At 39.5% G+C, this 23,998-nt stretch overlaps 1 protein-coding gene and 1 pseudogene across 1 annotated transcript; both read right to left on the bottom strand.

The window, feature by feature from the left end:
• Positions 1-290: 290 nt before the first annotated feature.
• Positions 291-1,812, bottom strand: LOC112177950 (annotated as a pseudogene).
• Positions 1,813-1,888: 76 nt separating this feature from the next.
• LOC112179990 (serine/threonine-protein kinase CDG1) lies at positions 1,889-6,068 on the bottom strand. The gene is made up of 9 exons (XM_024318471.2): positions 5,780-6,068; positions 5,552-5,679; positions 5,372-5,469; positions 4,334-4,902; positions 3,562-3,725; positions 3,064-3,131; positions 2,796-2,931; positions 2,529-2,681; positions 1,889-2,022 (listed from the first exon to the last, which is right to left on the bottom strand). The coding sequence occupies exons 1-9, from the start codon at positions 5,997-5,999 to the stop codon at positions 1,957-1,959; spliced, it is 1,602 nt and encodes a 533-aa protein (XP_024174239.1). The 5' UTR covers positions 6,000-6,068; the 3' UTR covers positions 1,889-1,956.
• Between the last annotated feature and the right edge of the window lie 17,930 nt (positions 6,069-23,998).

The raw sequence follows: 23,998 nt of genomic DNA, 5'->3' as shown, positions 1-23,998 counted from the left end.
TTTTTTTTTTTTTTTTTTTTTTTTTTTTTTTTTTTTTTTCTAAAAAAAATTAATTACTACCATGCGCTCGTGATCGTCAATTTGTTATAATTTGATTTTGCCTCAAATCACCTCAGTATGCTGACATAGTTTGATGGAAGCACTGAAAAATTTCTCGATGTAGATGAAAGAATAATAAATGTTATGAGAAGCTTATGTTAATTGTCGAACGTAGAGAAAATTAAAGAACATCCTTATTGGTACATTGTATATATTGAGTTACCTTACTAAATCTCAGTGGACTGGTGCTATTAGTTTGGGATCTCATCATCAATAATAGGATACAAATTGATGCTGTCTGACCATGCATTTCTTTTTGTTGGATCAACATCTGAAATGCATCTCCAAACTGCAGTGTTACACTTGAAGCCACTTCCAAATGCAATTTGCCAAACTTTGTTTCCTTTCTTCACCCTTCCTTTTGTTTCCAAATAGCAAAGCTCATACCAGATTGAAGAAGATGATGTGTTTCCAAATCTATGTAATGTCATTCTTGAAGCCTCTCCATCTTCCTTCTGCAGTTTCAGACTTTGCTCTATGCCATCGATCACTGCTCTTCCACCAGCATGTATACAGAAATGTTGGATCGCCTTCTTGAAATTTGGCACATAAGCTCCCTTCTGTCATGACAAAAACAAGAGTTTCTTACGGATCATGGACCATGCGAACCGAAGCTGCTCGGAGTGTGGTAGCACAAGTGGCCCCAGAGATGATATGTTTGTTTTTAGAGCTTTTGTTGCCACATTTAGTAGGGCTCTTGATAGTGAGACCCCTTCAACTCCATCTTCATCTGATTTCTGGAAAACAGATTGATATGCTTCGTCATCCGAACCAATGTGGGTTTGAACAAGATGCTCAAGCTTATACTTTGCCATTCCCTTGTCTTGCTTCCTATTCGATAGTAGAATAGCAGCTCCTCCCATCCGAAACAAGATGTTTGGAAGAAGCATTGATTTTTTCTTACCCGCATAGCCATTGGGAGTTACAGCTTCCATGCTGAGGACTAATGCCAATGAGTTTTTATGAACTTTGAGAAGATCTTTGGCCAAATAAATTGACAAGATTCCAGCACTGCAGCCCATTCCACTGAGGTTGACGCTCTTTATGTTGCTTCGAAATCCAAACTTGTTTATGATCATAGAACTAATGGATGGTGTTGAGCAGAAAATGCTGCAGTTTGACTGTTTGACACAAGAATGTCAATGCTTTTAGGATCTACTTTGTGCCTGGAAAGAAGGTCTTCAACAACAGTGAAGAGAACCATTTCAACTTCTTTTCGAGTATCATCCAAAGACCCACAAGGCGGGATCTCGTGCAATGAAGTAGGCGTGCAAGTCTCTGATCCAATGCCTGATCTTTCCAATACCTTGACTTGGAAGTCGATACCCTCTCTGCCATTGACGTTAGACAGCTCCACATGTTCGATGAAGTGCGACTTTGGAACCCGCAATCTACCAGGAGGCAGATAGCAGGTGAAATCAATTAGATATATCCTCTTGGATGTGAATTTTAAAAGGAGAACTGCAATGATCAAAGTGGTTCCAGCTAACAAATGAGTGAAGGAAATAGGAAATGATTCTGTAGTGACAGATCAGAATGGTCTAAGCAGCCAAGTCTCCATGTCAACTTTTGGATGCTTTTGTTTTCATATTTTTGTTCATGTATATATACAGTTACACACGGCTGCATTCCAATTTTACAGGTAAAGGCAATCTTTAGTTTGTTTGTCTGTTTGATCACAAAATATTCATGCGCAGATCAACCTGATAACATCCAGTTTGCGTGATATACTGCGATTTCGTCTTCTGTTTAGCTAGCTATATATAAATGTTGTTCTATTAATTGTTTTAGCATATATAGATACATTTGTATAATAAACTACTAACCAAAAAAAAAAAAAAAAGTAATTTCCTGGAGTTATTCAAAAATCTTCAGGGCTTGAACGGATACCACAAGTTCATCACCTCGAACAATGGCCAAGGCCTGTAAAAAATAACACGATCCATTAGTTCAGTACTATAGAAATATATAGAAGCAATTTACTGGCTCAACGTTCCATTCATACTGTTGTTTTCCTTTTCATTTGTGTTATAAAGAATCTAAAGTAATTTCAGGTAAATTAAATACTGTAGAAAAGCTTATGTAACTTAAAAATCATATGAATAATTGAAAAAGTCTAAACTAGCTAAAGGAAATTGTTCGCTCACAGAGGCTTAGAGTCCAATTACAGTTGTGTTCGTGAGAGTAACTTGAGCTTGTAAACACTTTTAACAAATTCATTAATTTCCATTTTTTATGTGGCTCACTTTGAGATCATGAATTCATGATCAGTTCATTATGGTAATTTGTCTGAACACATTTGTTTTTCACATTTCATTCTTGGGAAGAAGAATTTGAATATCAACTGGGATTGGAAAATGTTTAAATAAAGCGGTATGATGAATATGAGAAGTAAAAGCTAGATAACAACTGTATTTTATTTTCATTACCTCGCTTATTGAAAGTTTGTGATCTGAATCAACATTTAGGCAGCGCAATGCAGCATGGGCCATCTGACGTACCAATCTACGGTCACCAGCACTTTCTGTCACTCGGCAGTCCATTAGGTTCCTAAGCGCACCATTTTCTAGAAGTGGCAATGCCTGTTATGGAAAAGACCAAATACTTGCTCTGTTAGAAGAAGCAAATTTGTACTTTAAGTTGCTCCAGGACAAATGAGAGGAACCACTAGCTTTACATTGTCCCAGAGATCTTACCCAGTCAATCATGGACTGATCCTTCCCTTGGTTTGGAAAGCTACATGCACTTTTTCCTGTAATAAGCTCCAGGAGGAATTTCCCATATCCGCGTACATCTACAAAAAGGCTCTCGTCTTCTTCGAAATTTGAGCATCTTTTAAACATCACACAGCAGATAAAATGATAAGCCATCATACCAGCATGATCAAGTGTTTTGTTTTTTAGTTTTGGCAGAAAGAAAAAGGATTACACTTGTATTACAATCATAACATTTAAGTTCTCTTACCTGGCAATCAAATCTTCATCATGGGGAACACATTCAGCAAGCCATTCAGCAGTTGTGAATCTGGAAAGCTTCAGTAACAGACAAAGCCAATTATTCAGTGACAGGAGAGAAACAACAAATATCAATAAATTATGGAGAATCCCAGATAGATTTTTCAATTGGCTTCAATAAGCATCAGATCAATCTGGTGTAACGTCTTCTCTTATAGCAGTGCAAGTCTTTCCATAGGCATAATTCCAAATAGCAACAAATTGATGGTGGATGGTGAGTAGTAAGAAATTGAATTGTTCGTGATGCTATCACGAAATTTTTAGTTGCTGTGATTCTTTGAACTGTTACTTAAGAAAGAAAAAAGAGTGCAGTGCACAATTTGTTTTGAACAAAAAAGAAAAAGGGAAGTATGAAGTCTTTGGAGTTCAATCTGACTGCAATTTATATAAGTTCATAATTTACCCATATTGTTGTTCTCATATAGGTATGTGGAGCATCAGAACTCACCATTGCAGAGTAATCATGAGAAAGTGAAACACTACATGAACAAACAGATTTGTGAACAATAGAACCATCAGCACATTCCTCATGAAGATAGCGCAAGCTTCCGCCTATCTCTAGAGCAATATACCACCTTGTTTTCCACCCCAGCTTCTGAGCCAATTCCTCATCTACAAATGATAGACCTCAGTTAAATACTAACAAAACTGAAATTTTAGTCCAGAGACTCCAGACTGAAAAACATGAGGATGAAGCCTTTAAATATTTTACGTTCGAGTAATAATTATAGCATTAAGAAAGCAAGGCCCATATAGCTTCACTTGCTCTCACCAAAAAAATAAAAAATAAAAACTATCGAGATATGGTTTCATGTTGAAGACAACACTCATTGATTATGTGAGAGTAGTCGATGGGGCATGGACATTATGTTAATACTTCAGACAAATAGGAGGCACAAGGAATATAGGATGAGGTAATTTCATGACTCAGGTTCATCAGAATGAAGCTGTATGACACGGATGCCTTGCCTGCAAGATCAAGCTACCTAGTACCGCCAGTCGTCTCTTAGGTTTTCACAGGGGTCCATAATTTCTTATACAGAAACATTATTGCCTCGTGAATGCAATGTATTCGTTAACCAACATGGGTATGTGTAAGTTCATCTTTGCAAAATACTAATATACTGTCGTAATTAAACTAAATCTTTTAAAAGCAGTATGCATTAGAAATTATCTTTTGCAGATAGTGGTAACTCAATTAGAAAAGTGGTCGTTCTTACTTCGCAAGTTGTATTCCATGTTACCCAAACATGGAAAGTCAAAGATCAAGTATGCAGCAGCCCCAGTGTAGCAGTACCCTACAAGGTTCATGATATTGCGGTGACATACCCGAGAAAGGATCACTAGCATCGACCGGAAGCATTTATTTACTTCTTCATAAGACTTGACTAAAACAGTTGTGTCTTGCAATATTCCTAGGTAAACTTTCAAGCCCTCAATGTCTTTTGAGATATAGTCATCGGCAAAGCCATTTGTTATCACTTCAATTTCATTGTGCGAAAATACTCGAGGGAAGCCAGTTCTCCAAGACATTGGGTAGCAACAAGGATTTTGACGATGAGATGCGGGTGCATGTGACTTTGTTAATTGATCAGGACTTAAACTTTTAGTAGACACTTCCATAGGATTGTCTGTAGGAGCTGAATTGTAACTTTCTTCAGAATTTCCAGGAAAGATGTCAGGTGGGGTAGCTTCTGACAGCATCAAGGTAGCGAAATCTTTACCCTTCATTACTGCAATGCTGCAGCTTACATGTCCCCGTAGAAAAAGTTGGGATTTCCTAAAGTGACTGGCAAGCCAAAATACAATAGTCAAAAAAATGAGCACAATGTGAATAAGGAAAACTGAGAATACATGAAGTTTCAAAATCACTGCAAACCTTCTATATATGTAGAGCACAATATGTAACCCAGTTTATTACATGAGAGACAGAGAGACTTGAACTCAATTAAAATCCTAAGAGATTTTTGAAGACTGCAAGTAAATAAGATTTGACCCAAATTATGCGGGACTTGCAAAAACATCATTACTCTGTTCCATACCTCTCCCTTATCATGATCTATATTCAATGCTATAATCTCTCTCTGATTCTTAATTTGCCATTTTAAACTATGATAGAATGGCAGTTCATTGGTTCCACTTTTACTGATTCCACTTAGTAGTGAAGAGTAGAAGCATATGAAGCAACTGATTTTCATTGGCTCTGTGAAATGCTTGCCCAACTTTGTTATATAGCGTGGAGTGCCGTGAGATTATACCTGTCCAATACGATCCACCGGGTATTAAGGTTTTGTGCTTCCTCAATTGCCAATCTCGCAGGACAATACCCTGCCGCAAATTTAAGTTGCAACTTCACCTGCACACCACAACAGGTACTTAAAAAGTATGCATTACACTGACAAAACTTATACTGGCTTGTAGTAGTTACAATCACCAACATCATTGCTTTGGCATTGGCGGCTTATAGTTTGGAGGCTAATCTGGTACTCTCTTCTCCTTTTCTCGTATGTCTCTTTAAGCTCGATAGAATCCAGTTCCTCGTGGTCAACCATTCCTGATCTCTCGCCTGCAAAACAGACGCTCTATTAGAAATTACAACAAACACATTGGGGTGTCACATTAGGTAACAAAAATGCTTTTGGAGCTCGTGAAAACGAGGAAATTACAATGGCTGGTGGCTAAGAGAAAATTGAAGGAGGGAAAGCAGGAGTGCTTCTTGGGTTGTCCGAGTTGGTCATCATGCAAAACCCCCAAGACAAGGAGGATGTCTCCTGGACGAACCAAGTATCTGAAGGCCCATTCCACTGTTTCCAAATTTTCCTTGCTCCTTTTTGCGTCCACCGCCACAATCACAGCCTCTCTTGACACCTCCCTCTCAGTTCTCATTTCTGTGGTACTCTGCTACTTGGAAGTCTTGTTGTAATGAAGATGATGATGATGATTCTGGGTGGAGCCAAAATGTGATAAAGACGAGGGTTTTGGGTGGGTTTGTGAATGGTGTAGAGTTTCTTGGGGTTGTTTCATAGCCGATACCGCCATGAACAAGGGGAGTGTAGTTATTATCGATCGTTACGTTGATGTGAGCTTTTTGTTTGTTTGAGATGATGATTCATCGAAGAAAACAAATTATACCTTTTACTTTGTTGCACGACTCTTTGGGTGACCAATTGCAACTGCCTATGTTTGTTGTTTGACTCATCATTCTCAAAAACAGAAGTTGCTCATCAAATGCCCCAAGTGCTAGTGTCACCACAACAGGCCGCGGGGGGAGCGTCCCTGTCTTTGATGAGATCAAAGCGCCAATTCATTTTATATATATATATATATATATATATATATATATATTTTGAAAAGGAAAAGTTCATTGAATTAGCGATAAAAATCGCTCAAAGGGGCATCCCAATGGGGAGCATACAAAGACCAAACCTCGCTTGATCCTAGAGCTAAGATAGCACAAATCATAAGGTGTACTACACCAACAATTTGTGCATTTACAATAAAACCCTGCTCTGAAACACTTGTAGAAAAACTAGCAAAAACTGAAGGTAAATCAAGATAATTACCAACAATAGGACCATTGTCATGACCTTGAGATTTGTAGATCAAACCATCAGAATCTGCAATCCGGGCATGCAAGAAGTTGGCAAACCAATCATATCTAAACTCGTCCCAGCCTAAAACACATTGCTCGCCAAGGCACGCAATTGTGGTACTCACATCGCGATTATACTGAGACTCTTTATAGAGTGTAGAAGTAAATAATCTACCTGAAATTAGAATCAGCACACCCAAAGAAGAGATAATTGAACAATCGAACAGAATGTCAACGAACATATCCCCAGGATCCCAAATCCAGCCCCCTGGAGAAGTTAAGCCCAATAGAGGGGTCCTGATTTGGGCCCGAAGGCAGCCCAAGAAGGTGGTCCGATTTGATCTGGACACCCAACCCCTATTACGCACCCAAAAGCGGCGTCTCCACGCTAGCACCAGCCATGACCGTTGCCACTTCAGAAGGATTCTGCCATTGCCGTCGCGGCTGTCGATCTTCGCCCACTCAAGCAACATCAACGATCTGAACACCCAAGCCCAGAACATCCAGATCCCACGTCTGACCGCCTCCTATTCTGGAGACATCTGCAATTCCAGCAAAGACGCCAACAATAGCGAAACTCCAGATTCCCCGCCCGACATCACCACTGATACCAGTATTAAAAAGGCAATCCTAGTACTACCAGTGAAAGTCACCGCAAGATTACTTGGACCTGGATCCCACAAGCCTCTTGGAGCAATCACCAACATGATCTGCATCCACATTTCGGCAAGTATCACCGAAATCAGGTGGAAGCAAAGTGAAATTGTCAAGGAGAGGTACAGGATTGCTTTCGCCGCAAAACGACGATCACCTCCAGAGATAAGGAAGCCATGAGGCCTCCACCTATGCGCCACCAACAAAGGCAAGCAAATACGCGTGCGGTGATGGAGGGTAGAGGAGCGGCGGCCATGGCTGTGCTCGTAAGACTTGACGCTCTGCATAGCGCCGCTAGGGTTTCAAGTCAAGTCCCATTTCCCTTAATTATTATATTTTTATTGCCAATTCATTTTATATATACGCTTTTAATTTTGTTTTAAAACATGATTTAACACTTTGTTTTTATGAGAAAAATGACTATTTAACTTCAACTCTTATCTCCATTAAAAAAAGTCGAAAACTTATGGTTTCTGTCAGGACCCACCCCGGAATTACCCTCCTAACTCCAAGATGGACCTGCGGGGCCCACTTTTCTGGAAAATTCGACAGAACTTCCCCTAAAAGTGGACAACCCTAAACCTGCTGAAAACACTTCTAAGTAATATAAATTTCAATGCTTGAAGCCACCCTGCTTCCTAGCAACAATCCGCAAATATCCAAATATAAACACCGTACTACACAAACATATCCACTTATATAAATTACAACCCAGCAAATCAAATCTTCCAACTTCCTCCAATATTATACAACTCCCAAACACCCATAATTACACAAATGTATAAATCCAACCTTTTAAGGTAATCAGAGCAATCTATAGAACACACTCAAAATATAATACATATGGTAGGTTAATAAATAACCTACTGAGGATAGATGGCAAAGGTGGTGCTAGCCTCCACTCCTAAGCCGGTCAGCAACGCTGCGATCTGGGCAATTGAAACCAAAGGGCCCAGGGGAAAGTACATAAAAACGTTAGCGTGAGTGAACAAAATAAATAAGCATAACGGAAGAAAAGTTTATACTTTCCCACAGATTTAAATTTATTAAATAAAACTCGATGCATGCAACGTTTATAAAACGTATTTCTTTAAACTCAAAAACTCGTGAAAAACATACCAGCCCCGCTGGTTAAAAGAAATCGGACTAGCCCCGCTAGTCAAGTAACGATAAAATATGGGGAAGAAATTTCACCATACGAAAGAAGGGAGCCTCCCAGGCTCGGGTCAGAGTGTCCCACACTCTGGAGCATTCCATGCTCTGCTCTTACTCACCCACAAACACATAGTAAGCAGGGAGGAGTACTAATAGGCTAGCTAGCAATAAAATATAGCGACCCAGGTATGGTGGGTAAAAACTATTAAAATCCAATCAATCCTTAAGGCTTCCCCATGTCCCACGAATAAAGAAAACACGGGTACGACTCCCAACCGTACCCTGATATTCTCGTAAAAAGTCGTATAAATCAACAGCGTGTCCCACACGCTAAAAGAATAATTAGGTTATCATTAAGGCATTCCCAATGCCAAATTCGAAAGTCGATAAATAAATATGGAGATTTACTCCACCGAAATCTCATTCCGAAAATAAAATCTCAAATCGACGAATATAAATATAACATAAATAGTATAAATTCGGAAATCACATCGAAAACAATTCGTCGAAAATCAACATCAATTATAAATTCGAATCCGAGCATAACAACTTAATAACCGAAACTCACAACCGGTATAAATCATAATTACTTCACAAAAATCATTATTGGAAGCAAATCCACCAGATAAATCGCAATCAAATTCCGAAATCAATTCATATGCTCGGAAAGTAATATGTTAATTAAATAGAACATACTTTAATAAATAAATGCATGCATCACTTATTTGAAAACAAAAGTCCACTCACAGTGTACGGCTAAGCCTGCCGTCGATCCGAACCCTCCTCACGTCTTGTACAATATAAGGTTCATAAACCCTTAATTACTGGATGAAAAACTAAATTACAATAAGTAAAACCAACCCTAACATTGTCTTTATATGTCCAAAACCTCCCAATCTTCTTCACTAATGTCAATCCCTTAATGTATAGGCTTTAGGGCCGAATCAAGGAAATCCGATGGATAGATTCCTCGTAATTCAATTAACAATTTCCACCTTTGAACAAACATCAAAATCCCTACTCACTCCATCTCCAACTCTATCCCAAAGCTGCAATTATGAAACTAAATGTATAATTGACTAATTATCTCAACAACAGAAGTTAAAGATCGGCCAAACACTGTCTCACGCGCCACCAACAGTGGCGGCGTGTGGCACCCACGCGCCGGTACCAACCTCCACCACCGGCTACCAAATTCCATGTACAGCAACAACTCAACCCACTGATTAATTTTCTCAACTACAACACATCCAAATTTTACCTAGAAATGGTCGAATCCGGCCGGTGAAGATAACCCAGAAATTCAAGAACCCTAGGTTGTCGATTCGGCCTCTACACAGAAAATTGGAATGCAAGACCTTAGGGGAAAAGATATCTGTCGAAAACCAAGCCTTCGACGTCGGTTTGGTGACCGGAGATGGCCGGAATCGCCGGAAATCGGCAAAAATCACGAACTGCTACAGTCACCTTCCCAGCTCAAAATCGAGCTCCTCCGGTCAAATCTCCACAAAATACCACCACAGATGCTACAAGGGGGAGGAGACGAGCTTGGGGATAGCCGGATTTCGTCGTGGGTCGGTTGGAGGGGGAAGAAATCGAAGGGAGAAGATCGGGCCGAAAGGGAGGAAGGGTCGGGGAAGGAGAAGAGAGAGTTACCGGGGGGCTAGGTAGAATTTCCGAAAATGGAAATCTACCAACAGTAATTTCCATATATATATTAATTATCATGAACAGTAACTTTTACAATTTTGGCCATAACTCTCACATACTAAGTCCAATTTTTACGCACCACATATGCACGCGCTCGGTTTAAAGTCCTCTACAACTTTCATGAAGAACATTTCCTCAAATTTTGGCCCGAACAAAAAGTCAACTTTTAGGGCCACTAAAATATCGATAAAAAGTAAAAATTGAAAGTATTCGACAATTACCGTCCAAATAGTGAGTAAATCGTTAATCCTAGGTTCGGGACGTAACAGTTTCTCTTGCAAACCCTAGGAGTTTGTGGCTGGGAGGTATCGACGACGAGTTTTAGAGCTAGCCCATCATGTAGGGCGGGTCGACTACCTTGCTACACGGGTCGCAATCTTGTCCATGCATGTTGGTTTCCCAATCGTGAAGGTCGTGGCCATGGTTGAGAGTATTGACAACTGAGGAATCATGCTTGAGTTCTACGTAGATGGTGGTGATGGGAGCATAAAATGCAACATTTATATTGTTTGTTTTCGACATGACCCGTCCCTGATTTCACTCTGAAATCTGAAGTAGGCTAGCACACATTAGAAGAAGTTTTACTCAAAATTTGGCAGAATTTCCTTTAAAAGTGGTCTACCCAGACCTGTCAAACAAACTCAACACTCCTATTACACATTCCAACCTCCAAGAGTCTTGGAGCCACCTGCTCCCATAATATCAACCATCTCCAAACAAAATACATATGGGTCACTGCCCTTAAATCTTGACTATTAAATTTTCGATACAAAAAGAAATAATATCAATTAAAGTAATCTATTTTAAACCAAAAATCGATAATACGAAGTAAATATCAAGCACTTCATCCATCACTGTCACCAAGTGGTCACTAGCTGAGTTACCTTACTTGCAGCACTCACCAGATGACCACTAGGATTATGTCACTAGTAGTACTCATCAGACGACCACTAGGATCATATCACCAGAAGCATTCATCAGACGGTCGCTAGGATCATGTCATCAGTAGCACTCACCAAATTGCTACTAAGATCAGTTCCCACGAAATAGAAGATGCCTGAATGACGAATTACACTGTACACTACTCACTTTAGTTGGAATATCTATATTTTACTGCTGACTGACATCTCATGCCATTTGGAGATACTACCAACCAAATGACGCATCGGAGGGTACTATAGACCGGAATACACTTGTCATGGCCCGAATTTTGAATAAAGAAATTCAAATCCGAAACACACGATAACTTAACCAATTGCCCGAAATACATGGGAAACTTTTTCAATAACAACATAACCAAAAACATGATGTCAATAAAGACTCACTCACTCGAGTCGAATATTATATCAACAAGTGTTTACAAAACTCAAGGGAAAAGAAATACAAATGTAAACTCTAGCTACGAGCGTACCACATACAGCAGTGTGATAACAAAATAAGTTATGAACCTAAAACTGCTGCAACTATGCCTCGAACTCAGCCCTGGTAGTCTTGACCTGCAGGAATAACCGCTACACCATGGAATAGTACACCGGGTTGTAAATAACAAACCCGGTAAGCTTTTGAAACTCATATGAGTAAACACAATTTAAAAGACACAAGCCCGCATGCTTGACCGTTTCACCACACTAGAGAAATCAAAGCAATCCAAAAACAACTCCATAATTAATAAGATCCCAAGTCCCCCCATGGATGATAAAAGAAAGAAACCACACGAACTCTCTTTTAAAATGCGTACTCATGGGTCTCATGTAACCCACGTGTTACTCCCATGCAATACAATGGCAGAGAGACTAGAGCTCTAACTGAATCGTAGCCTGTCACCTCGGCCGAAGTTCAAACCTACGATAATAATTGTCTCTGTCACTACTTGTGACCCGGATCCACAAATCCGAAAACATTTAAAGTTCCACGTGACTCAACACATCACTGAACTCGACTACTTATTCAACACAATAAGTAACAGTTCAAAAATGATATTCTGAATAAATCACAATTCACTCATATCACAATGTCACGCCATCAACATATATATTCCACGTACACACACACACAGTCATCCACTAAGGAATGTCTACTAATATCAACTATAGTTCGCATGCACTAAAAACCGAGAAATTCATTTTCATAATAACAATCCATTTTCCATACTTGTGAACCGCAGTCCTATGAACCGTAGACGATCGAGTTCATATTATTTAAAACAAATATTTATTTTTGAAAACGATTTACAATTATCAATCAATTCCGATGATTAAATAACTCGGTTCGTAAATGAACCGCGTGAGATTTACTCACCTCAAAATCCCGTTGCGTCTTCTCTTACCGTAGAGATAAGGTATCAACTATTCTCCGTCAATCACCTAAGGAATGTACGTCACAACTTAGTACATGAATAAAAAATGATTAAGTTTCGAACTCCCGTTTGCACTAAAATCCCGAAAGTAATGTCAATCGAGGCGAAACTTGATGCAGCTGAAATAGCCTCACAATTTAACCCTGTAAAATGTAGTTATCAGTATAGGATAAGCAGGGATCGTTCAGTTCAGGGATTGTAGGGTGCACCTACACAAAAAGGTCAATTAACAAATAAAAGAATAAAATGGGGGTTTTTAAATTTGGTTCCTAATCTACTTAAAAAAAAAAAAAAACAAATAAAACTATATACAATAATCGACTTCCCTAACCTAGACCAATACCACTCGGAAATTACTAAGTGTAAAAACAGAAAATTCATTTCAACATGCTACAAAAATGTGCCATCTTAAATGCCTAGATAAGAGCCCAAATGAAAAGCCTCAGCGGATCAATCCATTTATCTAATTCGCTCTAATGTAGGATTGGATCGGAAAAGTCCTTACCAAGCCTAATACTACTAATTTTCAAAAACACTTGGCGTAATTCTCTTAACTAGTAGTATTTTATAACCCTCGAATCAACTCACACGTGCAAATTAACCATTACACATATAATTTAACACGTAATTTTCAGAATCGTTTAATCATTAAAGCATGATTTTTACCACCTGTTAGAACTAATTGCTACTTGTTTAACTCAGCGTCTTAACAAATAACAATTACTCTCGGCAAATTAAGCAAACACACAAGAACTCTCACCGTAATTCTAGGATGCAAACTTATTAACTGAAAATTACCTAAACACGTAAAAGGGCACAAGATTGTAATATGCATCATAAAAGAATTCTCGAAATTAACTCAATAATAAACTGAAAATCTCAAAAATATTAATAAAAATATTCTGAAAATTTCGTGTCTCCAATTACACAACTCGTAAATCCAAACCCACAAAACCGAAACAAAAGTTGTAAGTAGAGTCATAGTTACACTTTGAAGCTTTCCTCAGTGGCTTGGCAACAAGGTGATGAACTTGTCTCTACTATGGTGGTGGAGCGTCCTTAACTCAGCGCCTAAGAGCTTCGTAGATTGATGGATGGATGGTGGTCACGGTCTTGTAGGTGTTGGAGGTTTGAGAAGTGAATTGGGCAGTCTTGGAATGGTTTTTGGCCAGGAAGTGATAGGCAAGGAAGTGATCTTGGCTGGGAAGTGATCAAAATTCTGTTCTGGACGTTGCCTATTTATAGGGGAACATTGGTTGGCTTTTGTCGATCATACCCTTCATCATTGGACGGATGGGATTGCATCATAATTCCTTTAATTTCCCAACTGAAACATCTCCTTTATGGCCTTAACTCCTCTCATAATGGGGCAATTCCTTTCTCTTATTTATTTTCCAGTTGAAACATCTTTCTCTTTTATTCCTCAACTGAAAACGCCTTTCTCCTTTATTCTCCAACTGAAAACGTCTTTCTCCTTTATTTCCCTTCTTCATTGCTTGGTCAAATATCTTAAATGCTTTATTTTACAACTCCATCATTGCTGTTTCCAAGAGTTCCACTAGGCAAGGTTTCCTACAACAAGCAGGAGAATATCAGAAATTTTTAGAGAAAATAAAAGGGAATCAAATGTAAAGACCAGAAAAATATCAACAGTGAGGAATCCTGATCCTGCTAAGATTTTTCATGAATTTTGCAATTTCCGCCTATTTCACGCCAAACACTCAACAAGACTCTCAAAATGACTTAATGACTCAAAACACTAAACTAAGGGAGAAACAAGGCTAAAATGGGGCACATATTCAATAATATCGTCACACTTTTTGCTCCTATCAACTACCCCACACTTAGCTTTTTCTAGTCCCTTAGCAAAACAAAAATACAAAACAAAACAAAGACTCAACGAAAAGCAAGTAAATGACTCTATTGCTCCTAACTGTTATCTCAGAGACTCCAAACTCATGGCTTTCACGTTAAACACTTAATCAAAATCGCATAGTTAATTCCACGGTTAATAAACAAGTGACAATCATATGACTAAGCAAGATATGGAGAACTTAAGTTATACAGTGAATGATAGCATGTTTCGAACAAGTCCAATCCAAACTCATAGGGCATACTCGATTTTTCTCTCAGAAATGGCTATGCTCAAAAGCTTCACACTCAAGTATATGCAAGAGAATAAATTGTAAGGCAACAAACAGCTTGCATATTTCATCAATAAACGCATTTTGTGAAGAATTTTTAAAGACCTCAAGAAATGACTAGGTGCACAAATGGACCTAAACCATAAGCTCGACTGCATAACTGACTCCACTAACCAAAGGCTGCCCATCACAAGAATCAAGTAAGCACTTAAAACAGGTTGTAATGGGGCTAAGCTAGGGTTTTCGAAATGAAGATTAAGGATTCAAAAATCCTAAGGACCTAGCAGAGCATATATGGACCACCTTATGTCACCATTTTTGTGGGCCAATTATCATTTTTTTGGGCCAACCGTCACTCTAACGAACATGGAAACGGACAAAGGCCTAATTTTCAACTTTGAGCCTTCTACAAATTTGAAAGTCCAAAACCACACTTAAACAATTTCCCAAGAGTTTTCTTTTCAATTTTTCTTCTCTTTTGCCGTTTTTCTTTCTTTCTTTCTTTGTTTTTTTTTTACGGCAATCTTTTTTTTTTTTTTTTCTTCTTCTTTTTGGAGTCTGGGAGACCCCCTCAATTAAGCTGCCGCAAAGATTAAGAAAACTGGTCGGGAACTGCGGGCTTGGCAACAACCGGCCTCCATGTTTAAGAAAGTAGAGATGAGAGCGGTGCAGAGTCGATTGAATGAATTGTTGAGTATGCCATTCTATCCTGCACACAATGTCGAGAAACAGAGCTTAAATGCTCGATTCCAGGAATTGCTCACTCAAAAAGAGACATACTGGATTCAACGATCCAAAGCGCTATGTTTAAAAGCAGGAGATCGTAACACTGCCTTTTCCCATAAAGGCATCAAACCGGCAAGCATGTAATACAATTAAAGGTTTATTTAACTCTGTTGGGGTGTGGGTGTCTGAGATGAAGGACATTGAGCGGGTGGTTACGGGATATTATCAAGATTTATTTACTTCTGAGGGTATCCACAAGGTAGCGTTGGATATTATTATGAATACCATTTGCCCGCGAGTAATTGCGGGGATGAATCAAGCTCTCATGCATCCGTATTCAGATGAGGAGGTAAAGATAGCTCTTTTTCAAATGCATCATTCAAAGGCTCCGGGACCGGATGGTATATCCCCCCCGTCTTCTTTCAGAAGTATTGGGATGTAGTAGGCCCGGATGTGTGTACGGCGGTGAAATCCTTTCTCTCTTTAGGTGTTTTACCTACTGAAATGAATTTCACACATGTCACATTGATTCCCAAGGTTTCGGATCCTAAACAGATGACGGATTTGTGTCTTATCGCTCTACGTAATGTGCTATACAGGATATGTTCGAAAGTTTTGGCAAACAGGTTGAAGCGTATATTGCCGGATGTTGTATCTCCCTTACAAAGTGCTTTTGTCCCGGGAAGGTTGATTTCGGACAATACTCTGATAGCAATGGAGGTTGCTCATTTTCTGCATACTAATCGCAGAGGAGAGGATGCACATTTATCTCTTAAGCTTGACATTAGTAAAGCTTACGATAGATTGGAATGGGACTTCATATGTAGCATCTTATTGAAGTTAGGGTTTGCCACTTCATGGGTTGACCTAGTGATGACCAGTGTGAATATGGTAAGTTATTTTTTCTTGGTAAATGGTGAAATCTGTGGATACGTGAAACCGACTAGGGGAGTTCGTCAGGGGGATCCATTGTCTCCGTATTTATTTATCTTGTGTGTAGAAGGATTGTCTTCTCTCATTCAGTAGTTTGTTCGACAACATTGGGTTAAAGGTATGAAACTTACTCCTACAGCCCCAGTCTTACATCACCTGTTGTTTGCTAACAACAGTTTTATTTTTGGGACGGCTGATGAGAATGAATGTCAGCAATTTCGAAATATATTATACACTTATGAAATTGCCTTGGGGCAACGGGGTCAATTTATAGAAGAGTAGTGTGGCTTTTAGTCGCCATCTAGATATGGACAGGCAGCTAGTTCTAGCAAGTATATTGGGGGTTCAGCGAGTTGATAAGCATGATCGCTATTTGGGTCTTCCCACACATGTAGGGCGAAGCAAAACTGCGGCTTTTGGGTATTTGAAGGAGAAATTGTCCAAGAAGTTGATTAGTTGGCGTGCTAAACTGTTGAGTGGAGCGAGCAAAGAAATTTTAATTAAAGCAATGGCTCAGACAGTATCTAGTTATGTGATGAATTGTTACATGCTACTGGTGGGTTTGTGTGATAACCTGCAACAATTATGTGTAGGTTTTTAGTGGGGAGATACAGATGCAAAGAGTAAAATTCACTGGCGTTCGTGGGAGAGACTCTATATACCGAAGCATGAAGGGGGTATGGGCTTCAAGAACTTACATTGGTTTAATATGGCTATGCTGGCAAAGCAGGGCTGGTGTTTATTGCAGAACCCAAGTTCTTTGATTTCTCAATTATATAAAGCTATTTATTTTCCTGAGTGTGATTTTATACATGCTCAGCTGGGTTCTGGGCCTCTTTTTCCTGGCGGAGTATCATGGAGGCTTGGGAAGTGTTAAGTCAGGGACTTAGGTGGCGGGTTGGTAATGGATCTCAGATTAACATTTGGACGAATAGATGGATCCCGGATACCTACCCTAGATGTCCTTCTTCTCCTCCACCGCGGGGAGCGCCAACACTTGTAGCTGAATTGATTGATCCTATACTACATTGTTGGGATAGAAACAAATTGGCAGAGTGGTTTTCACCAGTGGATGTGGATCTGATCTTGTCTATACCTTTGGGACGCAAGGGAGTACAAGATCGGTTTATTTGACATTTTCATAAGCATGGCTTATTCACCACCAACAATGCATATTTTGTAGCTAGGGATGTGGCCCTTGGGAATGTACTCGCTCCTCCTGCACCAGCTGATCCTTTTCGGCCTCTATGGAAGGCAATATGGAGTGCAAAGGTTCCGGGCAAAGTGGCATTGCATGCTTGGAGATGTTGTTCGATTGTGTTGCCTACACGAATTGCATTAAGTTGTAAAGGATATACAACTACTATGGGGTGTATGTTATGTCTGAGTATATTGGAGTCTGCAGAACATCTTTTTATGCAATGTCAGTATGCATAAGAGTTATGGAGGGCAGCCAATATTAATGTGGTAGTTCTTGGCAATCGAGATATAAAGGAGTGGGTCTTAAACTTGGCTGAGACGCAATCAAAAGATCAGTTTGCAAAGTGTCTTGTTGTACTGTGGACTATCTGGAAGAATAGGAATTTGCAGCTTTGGGAAGGGACGCAGCAGCGCCCAAGTGAGGCTGCCTTACTTAGCATGGGGTGGTTGGAGGACTATAGGAAGGTTCATGTTATGGAGAAACAATCCCAGGCCAGAATAGTACAACGCTGGACCAAGCCAGCGTCGGGTTGGATCAAATGCAACGTGGATGGGGCGTATCTGGAAGCGACGAGGGTAGCAGCGGCGGGGATTGTGCTCTGCAGTGAGGATGGAACCTTTGTAGCTGGGGCAGCAAAGCCTCTGGGACAGATTACATCTCCTTTCCATGCGGAGCTGATGGTGTTAATGGAAGGGCTGAAGCTCACAGAAACGCTGCATTATGAGAAGGTTGTTTTTGAGTCGGACTGTTCATTGCTAGTTCAAGCTCTTGGTGATCAAGTGGTTGATATTTCCTGTATGGGGGTTTTATTGGAAGAGGCCAGGGACACTTTGCAGCGTCATCCGGACTTCCAGACGTGCTATGTACCTAGAGAAGCTAATGTAGTAGCTCATACGCTTGCTAAATGTGCTTCGACCTCCCGTGATGGTTAAGTATTGTTTGTTGTTGCTCCTGGGTTTGTCAGGGATGCCATTCTCAGTGATTGTAATCACTATTGAATTTAATGAACTTCCTTTTCAAAAAAAAAAAAAGTAAATATATATCAGACTTAAAATAACATGATTCAACGACTTTGTTTACCTTGATTATAATCATCATTTGCATCTCTATTCATTTTTAGAGAAGGGAAAATTTTAAGAACAGTACTTGAAAGTAGGCCCACAATGCATTTCTGTACATAAAGTTACAAATTCTAAATTTTAGTACATGAACTTATAATCCTGAGCAAATATATGTACACGTCGTGACTAACGCCATTAGTTAGTGAGCCACTTGGCATAATTTGAAGGGTAATCCGGTCTCTTCAGAGTTTTTACTCTGAGCACCCCTCTCTTTTACTCTAGGCACCCAAGATCATAGTCATTGCTTCCTCAGTTGCAGATGCAACAGCCATCCTTCACAATCAAACACTTCGTCCTCCTTATAAATAATAACACTCACCATCATCATCATCAACACCATTATCATCTTTTTCCTCAACAGCATCTTCTCCCTTCACAATTTTGCCTAACACAAAACCATATGTTTTGGTGACTAATTTCTCCAATGATCTCGATGGTTTAGATTTGCAAGACATGGCCTTTGAAGCACAACCTCAATATAAAAACCTAGATAATTTTGGACAAACTCAAGAACAACAGAACAACAAACAAGAAAAAAGAAACAAGTAAAACTGAACCAACCAAACTCTGCATCTGGTTTAATCAGCTTCACCTTATCTGACACTCTTGAAAATAATCAATCCACCCAACCTTGTTATACTCCTAACTAATTCTTGTGGGCAGAAACGCGTGGGACTTGGGTCAGAATCGGGCCTAGAACATCGGCTCAATGATCATCAGCAATACCCCCTACCAAAGCCCCAATACAAACCTCTCAACAAGAAACTGAATCACCTCCCCAACGCTGCGCCTCCGCTTCGCCAGGTTCTAAACCCTATACTCCCCGCTACTACTCGCCAGCTCCCAGAACCCAATTCTCTCCACTCTCTACCAAGGCATCCCAATCGTCAATTCCCCACCACCATTCTTTGATTTCACGGCTCTGGTGATGCTTCTGTACTCGGCTTTGAGGGTTTGGAAATGCATTTCTTTGGAAATGGCTTGGCTTTGGGACTCGGAGAGAGGTGGGTCTTGTTCATTGAGGCGGTTGAGTTTGCGATTGTGTTTCTGGATTTCTTTCTTGCAGAGAGTGTAGACGATTTTGGGAGTTGGGTGCACACCTTTGTTGGTGATCGAGGTTGTGTTTAATTATCAGTGTTTGGTTTGAATTGGGGATTTGGGATTTGAGGGAGAGCTCCTTGCAGAGCTTCCATGGATGAAAGTTGTGAGCTATTGAGCGTCAAAAGTTTGAAGTGGGATTTTGTTGGGGTTCAAGTACTAGAGGAAAATTTTGAGTTTGAGTTTTCTTGGTCTGAGTTCGGGTTCATCTTTTCAAGTAAAAACCCCATTCTACCATTCATTATATAGATAATGGCATACAGGCTGACAGGGTTATTGATGTCATGTACAAATAGTTGGTCAGGATTATAAATTCGTGTACTAAAGTTTCGAATTTGTAACTTTATGTACAAAAATGCATAGTGGGTCTATTTTCAGGTACTGTTCTTAAAATTTTCCCTTTAGAGAAAGGAAGTTCAGTCTCTATAGAAAAACAACAATTGTAGCAGTGAATTCTCTGGGTGATGAGATAAACAAAATTCTCTAGGGTTTCTTTGATAACGTTTGTATAGTTAACGATAGCTGCTAACTTGACAATTAGGATTTTTTTTTTTTTCACTTTGTGTAGTTTTACTGCAGTAGGATATTTACTATGATATGAGGTGTCAAAAAAATCGATGTGGTGTTATCCTATTGGGGCGTCAGACCATGTGACAATTTGACAAGGATCTACGGTAGGACAAATTTTTTTTTGTTGGAGAAACTCATGGATAAAAAGTCAACCATTTGACCCCTAAAAAATAAAACGTTTCGAGTAATTATTCATCCGAAACAATTTCGCTCTACCCTTGAACCACGAAATTGTACAACGACCAACATAGTAATTTTTGAAAAATCATCATAAATTAATAATGAATTTCTAGGGTATTACAGGACTAGTGATCTCGATTAGTGGCGCTAGAAGAGAGGAGATGCACTGATGGCCGAGATTGTTGTTGTGGCACTAGAAGAGAGGGGATAAACTGCTGGCCAGTGACATTGTGACACCAGAAGAGAAGGGATGAACAGGTGGTCATGATTGTTATTGTGGCACCAATAGAGAGGGGATGAATATGTGGCTGTGATGATTATTGATCTGTGACTTGTAGGTTACGATTGCATGTTTGTACATGCTTTGAATTGTCTAAATCAATAAATGCCATGACACGATGAGAACTATAAATTTACGAAATTATTGGTTGATGTGTGAGTTCATATTTTATTTGATACATTTTATGTGTGTTACGATGTTATGATTTATTATGTTTAGGTTTAATGGAGATCTGAAAGGCTATGACCCCTGTTGTATTTGAGTGGGTGGGTGGTTAAGGCTATGGACAGCAGGTAAGCGCCAGGGGTTGAAAAATGATTTGTATGATTAGAAGTGTTCAATTGTTTCCGCAGGGTTGGGTAGTCCATTTTTAGGGGAAGTTCTGTTGAATTTTCAGTAGGATTTCTCCTAACGTAGGCCCCACAAGTCTACTTCAGATTTTGGGGAAGAATTCAAGGCCGTTCCTGTCATCTAATGGTTAAGGTTGACGGAGAAGTAGGGCGATGGCAAAGGTCAGTGACGTTGATCGATTTTGAAATTCAAGAGCGGCTAGGGTTTTTAGAATCCATTGATATGATATATGTGTTCCCTTATGTAATACCCCAGAAATTCGTCATTATTTTCCAGAATTAATTTCAGTGGGTTTTGGTACGGGAACATAGTTCGAGGATGATGTTGAAGTATTTCGGACGAATAGTTACTCGAAACATTTTATTTTCGAGGGGTCAATAGGTTGACTTTTTATTCATTGGGTTTCTTCAAACACTTCCTTCACTAAAGTCGTAGAGCGTATCGATACGAGTTCGTGGATATGTATAACTCAAAAATCGGATTTCGTATGAGAAAGTTATGGCTATCGGAAGTTTAAGATATTTTTGAAAATTACTATAAATAGTTTTTTCTATTTAAGGAAAATCATAATTTACATTTTTGGAAACTTCCAAAAACAAAAACTCGGAAGCTCTATTCTCTCTCCACTTTGCGACTGACCCGACTCGGACTAGGTATTCTAACCCGATCGGTGTTTCATTTTCTGGCAACCTCTAGCGGTGAGACCAACCCAGATCACTTCGTCTCCTCCGTGCGGTCCTCCATACGGTGGTCACTAGCAGCAACTCTCATCCACGGCAGCGCAGAAAGGAGGCGAAGGTGAGTATTCAGACCCAATCGGTTCTCTGATATCCGATGATGGTGGGGCTTCAAACCAATCTTGTTGAGCTCGCAGCAGCCTCCTCTGTCGATCCTTGGTGATGGTTTTGATCCATTCTCACCGGAAGGATCAACTCGAGGTGAACGGTGGATTCTAACTTGTGAGCTTGATTCCGGCCAATCTAGGCCGAGTTGGCCCAAGTCTCAGGTATTATAGTTGCTCCACTTGGTATTATCTCCATCTTGGACAGTTGAATTAGGGTGGTTTTGAGTATGGTCGGCGACTGTGTGCCACCTCGTGTGGCGGTGCTTGGCAGCTTTTTTAGCCATGTAAGGGACAATTTCTTGCTTCATTTATCATCTACTCATCGATACGAGCATTTCGATATATGATTTGTAACTTTTGGAGATCGTATGAAATTGTTAGGATTTTTACCGTTTTCGATTATCTTGGTTTTCGATCCGTGAGGATCCGGCCGTTCGATCGACTTGTACCTTTGACATTTCGATCATAGAAGTATTCCGGAGACTTTGGGTAGTTTTGGATGAGGTTCTGTCTCAATTGGCGTTAGTTTCAGGGTTTTAGTTCAAACGGAGGTTTGAACTTTAATTGCTTTGCGTTTCGTGGCCTGAGATGAGACTGTATGTGATTAGGTACTTGACGAAGTATTAGTGGACGGATATTTTGTGATTGTGTTATCTTTGTTCTGTATAGAAGATGCAGCAGGATTTAGAGGTGAGTAGTAATCTCACAATATTCATTTACGAACGGATTTACCTTATCATTTTAGGAGTTATTTATTTAACTGCAAACTATAGTTGACATTAGTGGTATTCCTGAGTGAATGACTACGTATATATATATATATTTATGTAAAATATATATGTTTTGATGGTTTTGTTGGAATACTAACAATATGGATTGATGGGTTTCATTCTATTATTTTGGGATGTGACTTTTCGGGAAACAATGTTTTGGGAATTGGGAATTGGGAATTTCTATTGTTTGAAAAGTATCAAGATTTGGTGTGAGTTACTTTAACGAGATTTGAAATGTTTTGATCAGACGACCGAGGGTCTGAAGATCTGAGAGTCACAGGTTGTGATTGCTCCTTTTGATTTGATTTAACATTTTGGGTCTAGAGTAACTTGCTTAATATTTTAATCTGACGACCGGGGGTCTGAGGATTGAGAGTCACAGGTCGTCTCCTTTGAGAGTTGAGTAACATTTTGGTCCTGAGTGACCGGTTTTAAATGTTTTGATATGAAGGTCAGGGACCTGAGGAATTGGGGTCGCTGGGAGTGACCTCAGGCATATATATCATGACTCCATGCCTTTGGCCGGGTGTGGGGATACAATCAGTTGGAGCTCTAGTTTGTTGCCATTGTACTCATGAGTATGTGTTTTAAAAAGGAGTTTCAGGGATTCTTTCTTTTAATGTCCAGGGTGGACTTGTTTTCCATATTTAATTGTTGGGCCAACAATTTATATGATTTGGTCACTGAGTTGACTTTTATTGTCCAGATTGGACTGAAGTATCATATTCAATTTGTTAGGTTAACAATAGATATGATTTGTGGTGTGTTGACTATTTTTATCCAGGTTGGATTGATTTATGATTTTTAATCGTCAGAATTTCAATTTGTTAGGTTAATAATAGATATGATTTGCGGGTTAACTTGTATTGTTTGTTTTGGAAAAAGAATATTGTTTTTGAGAAGCATGGTATGTGTTTCCTTTTTCTCGAGTTGAAAGGTTTTCCTCGTTTAGGTGTTAGTTGTGTGTTTTTCTATTGAAGTTATTCATACGAGCTTTCATAAGCTTACCGGGTTTGTTATGTGGCAACCCGGTGCACTATTCGATGGTGTAGGGATTGATCCTGCAGGTCAGGATAATCGTGGCTGACCCTGAGTTCCGATAGTTGCAGCTTTACGATAGAAAGCCAATTTTGTGACTTTACCGATGTTAAGACTTCCGCTATGTAGTAAGCTCTGAGGAGCATTTACTTATTATTT

The sequence above is a fragment of the Rosa chinensis genome, chromosome 7 (assembly GCF_002994745.2).
Source record: "Rosa chinensis cultivar Old Blush chromosome 7, RchiOBHm-V2, whole genome shotgun sequence".
NCBI lineage: Eukaryota > Viridiplantae > Streptophyta > Magnoliopsida > Rosales > Rosaceae > Rosa > Rosa chinensis.
This window is presented reverse-complemented; position numbering and strand designations above follow the sequence as displayed.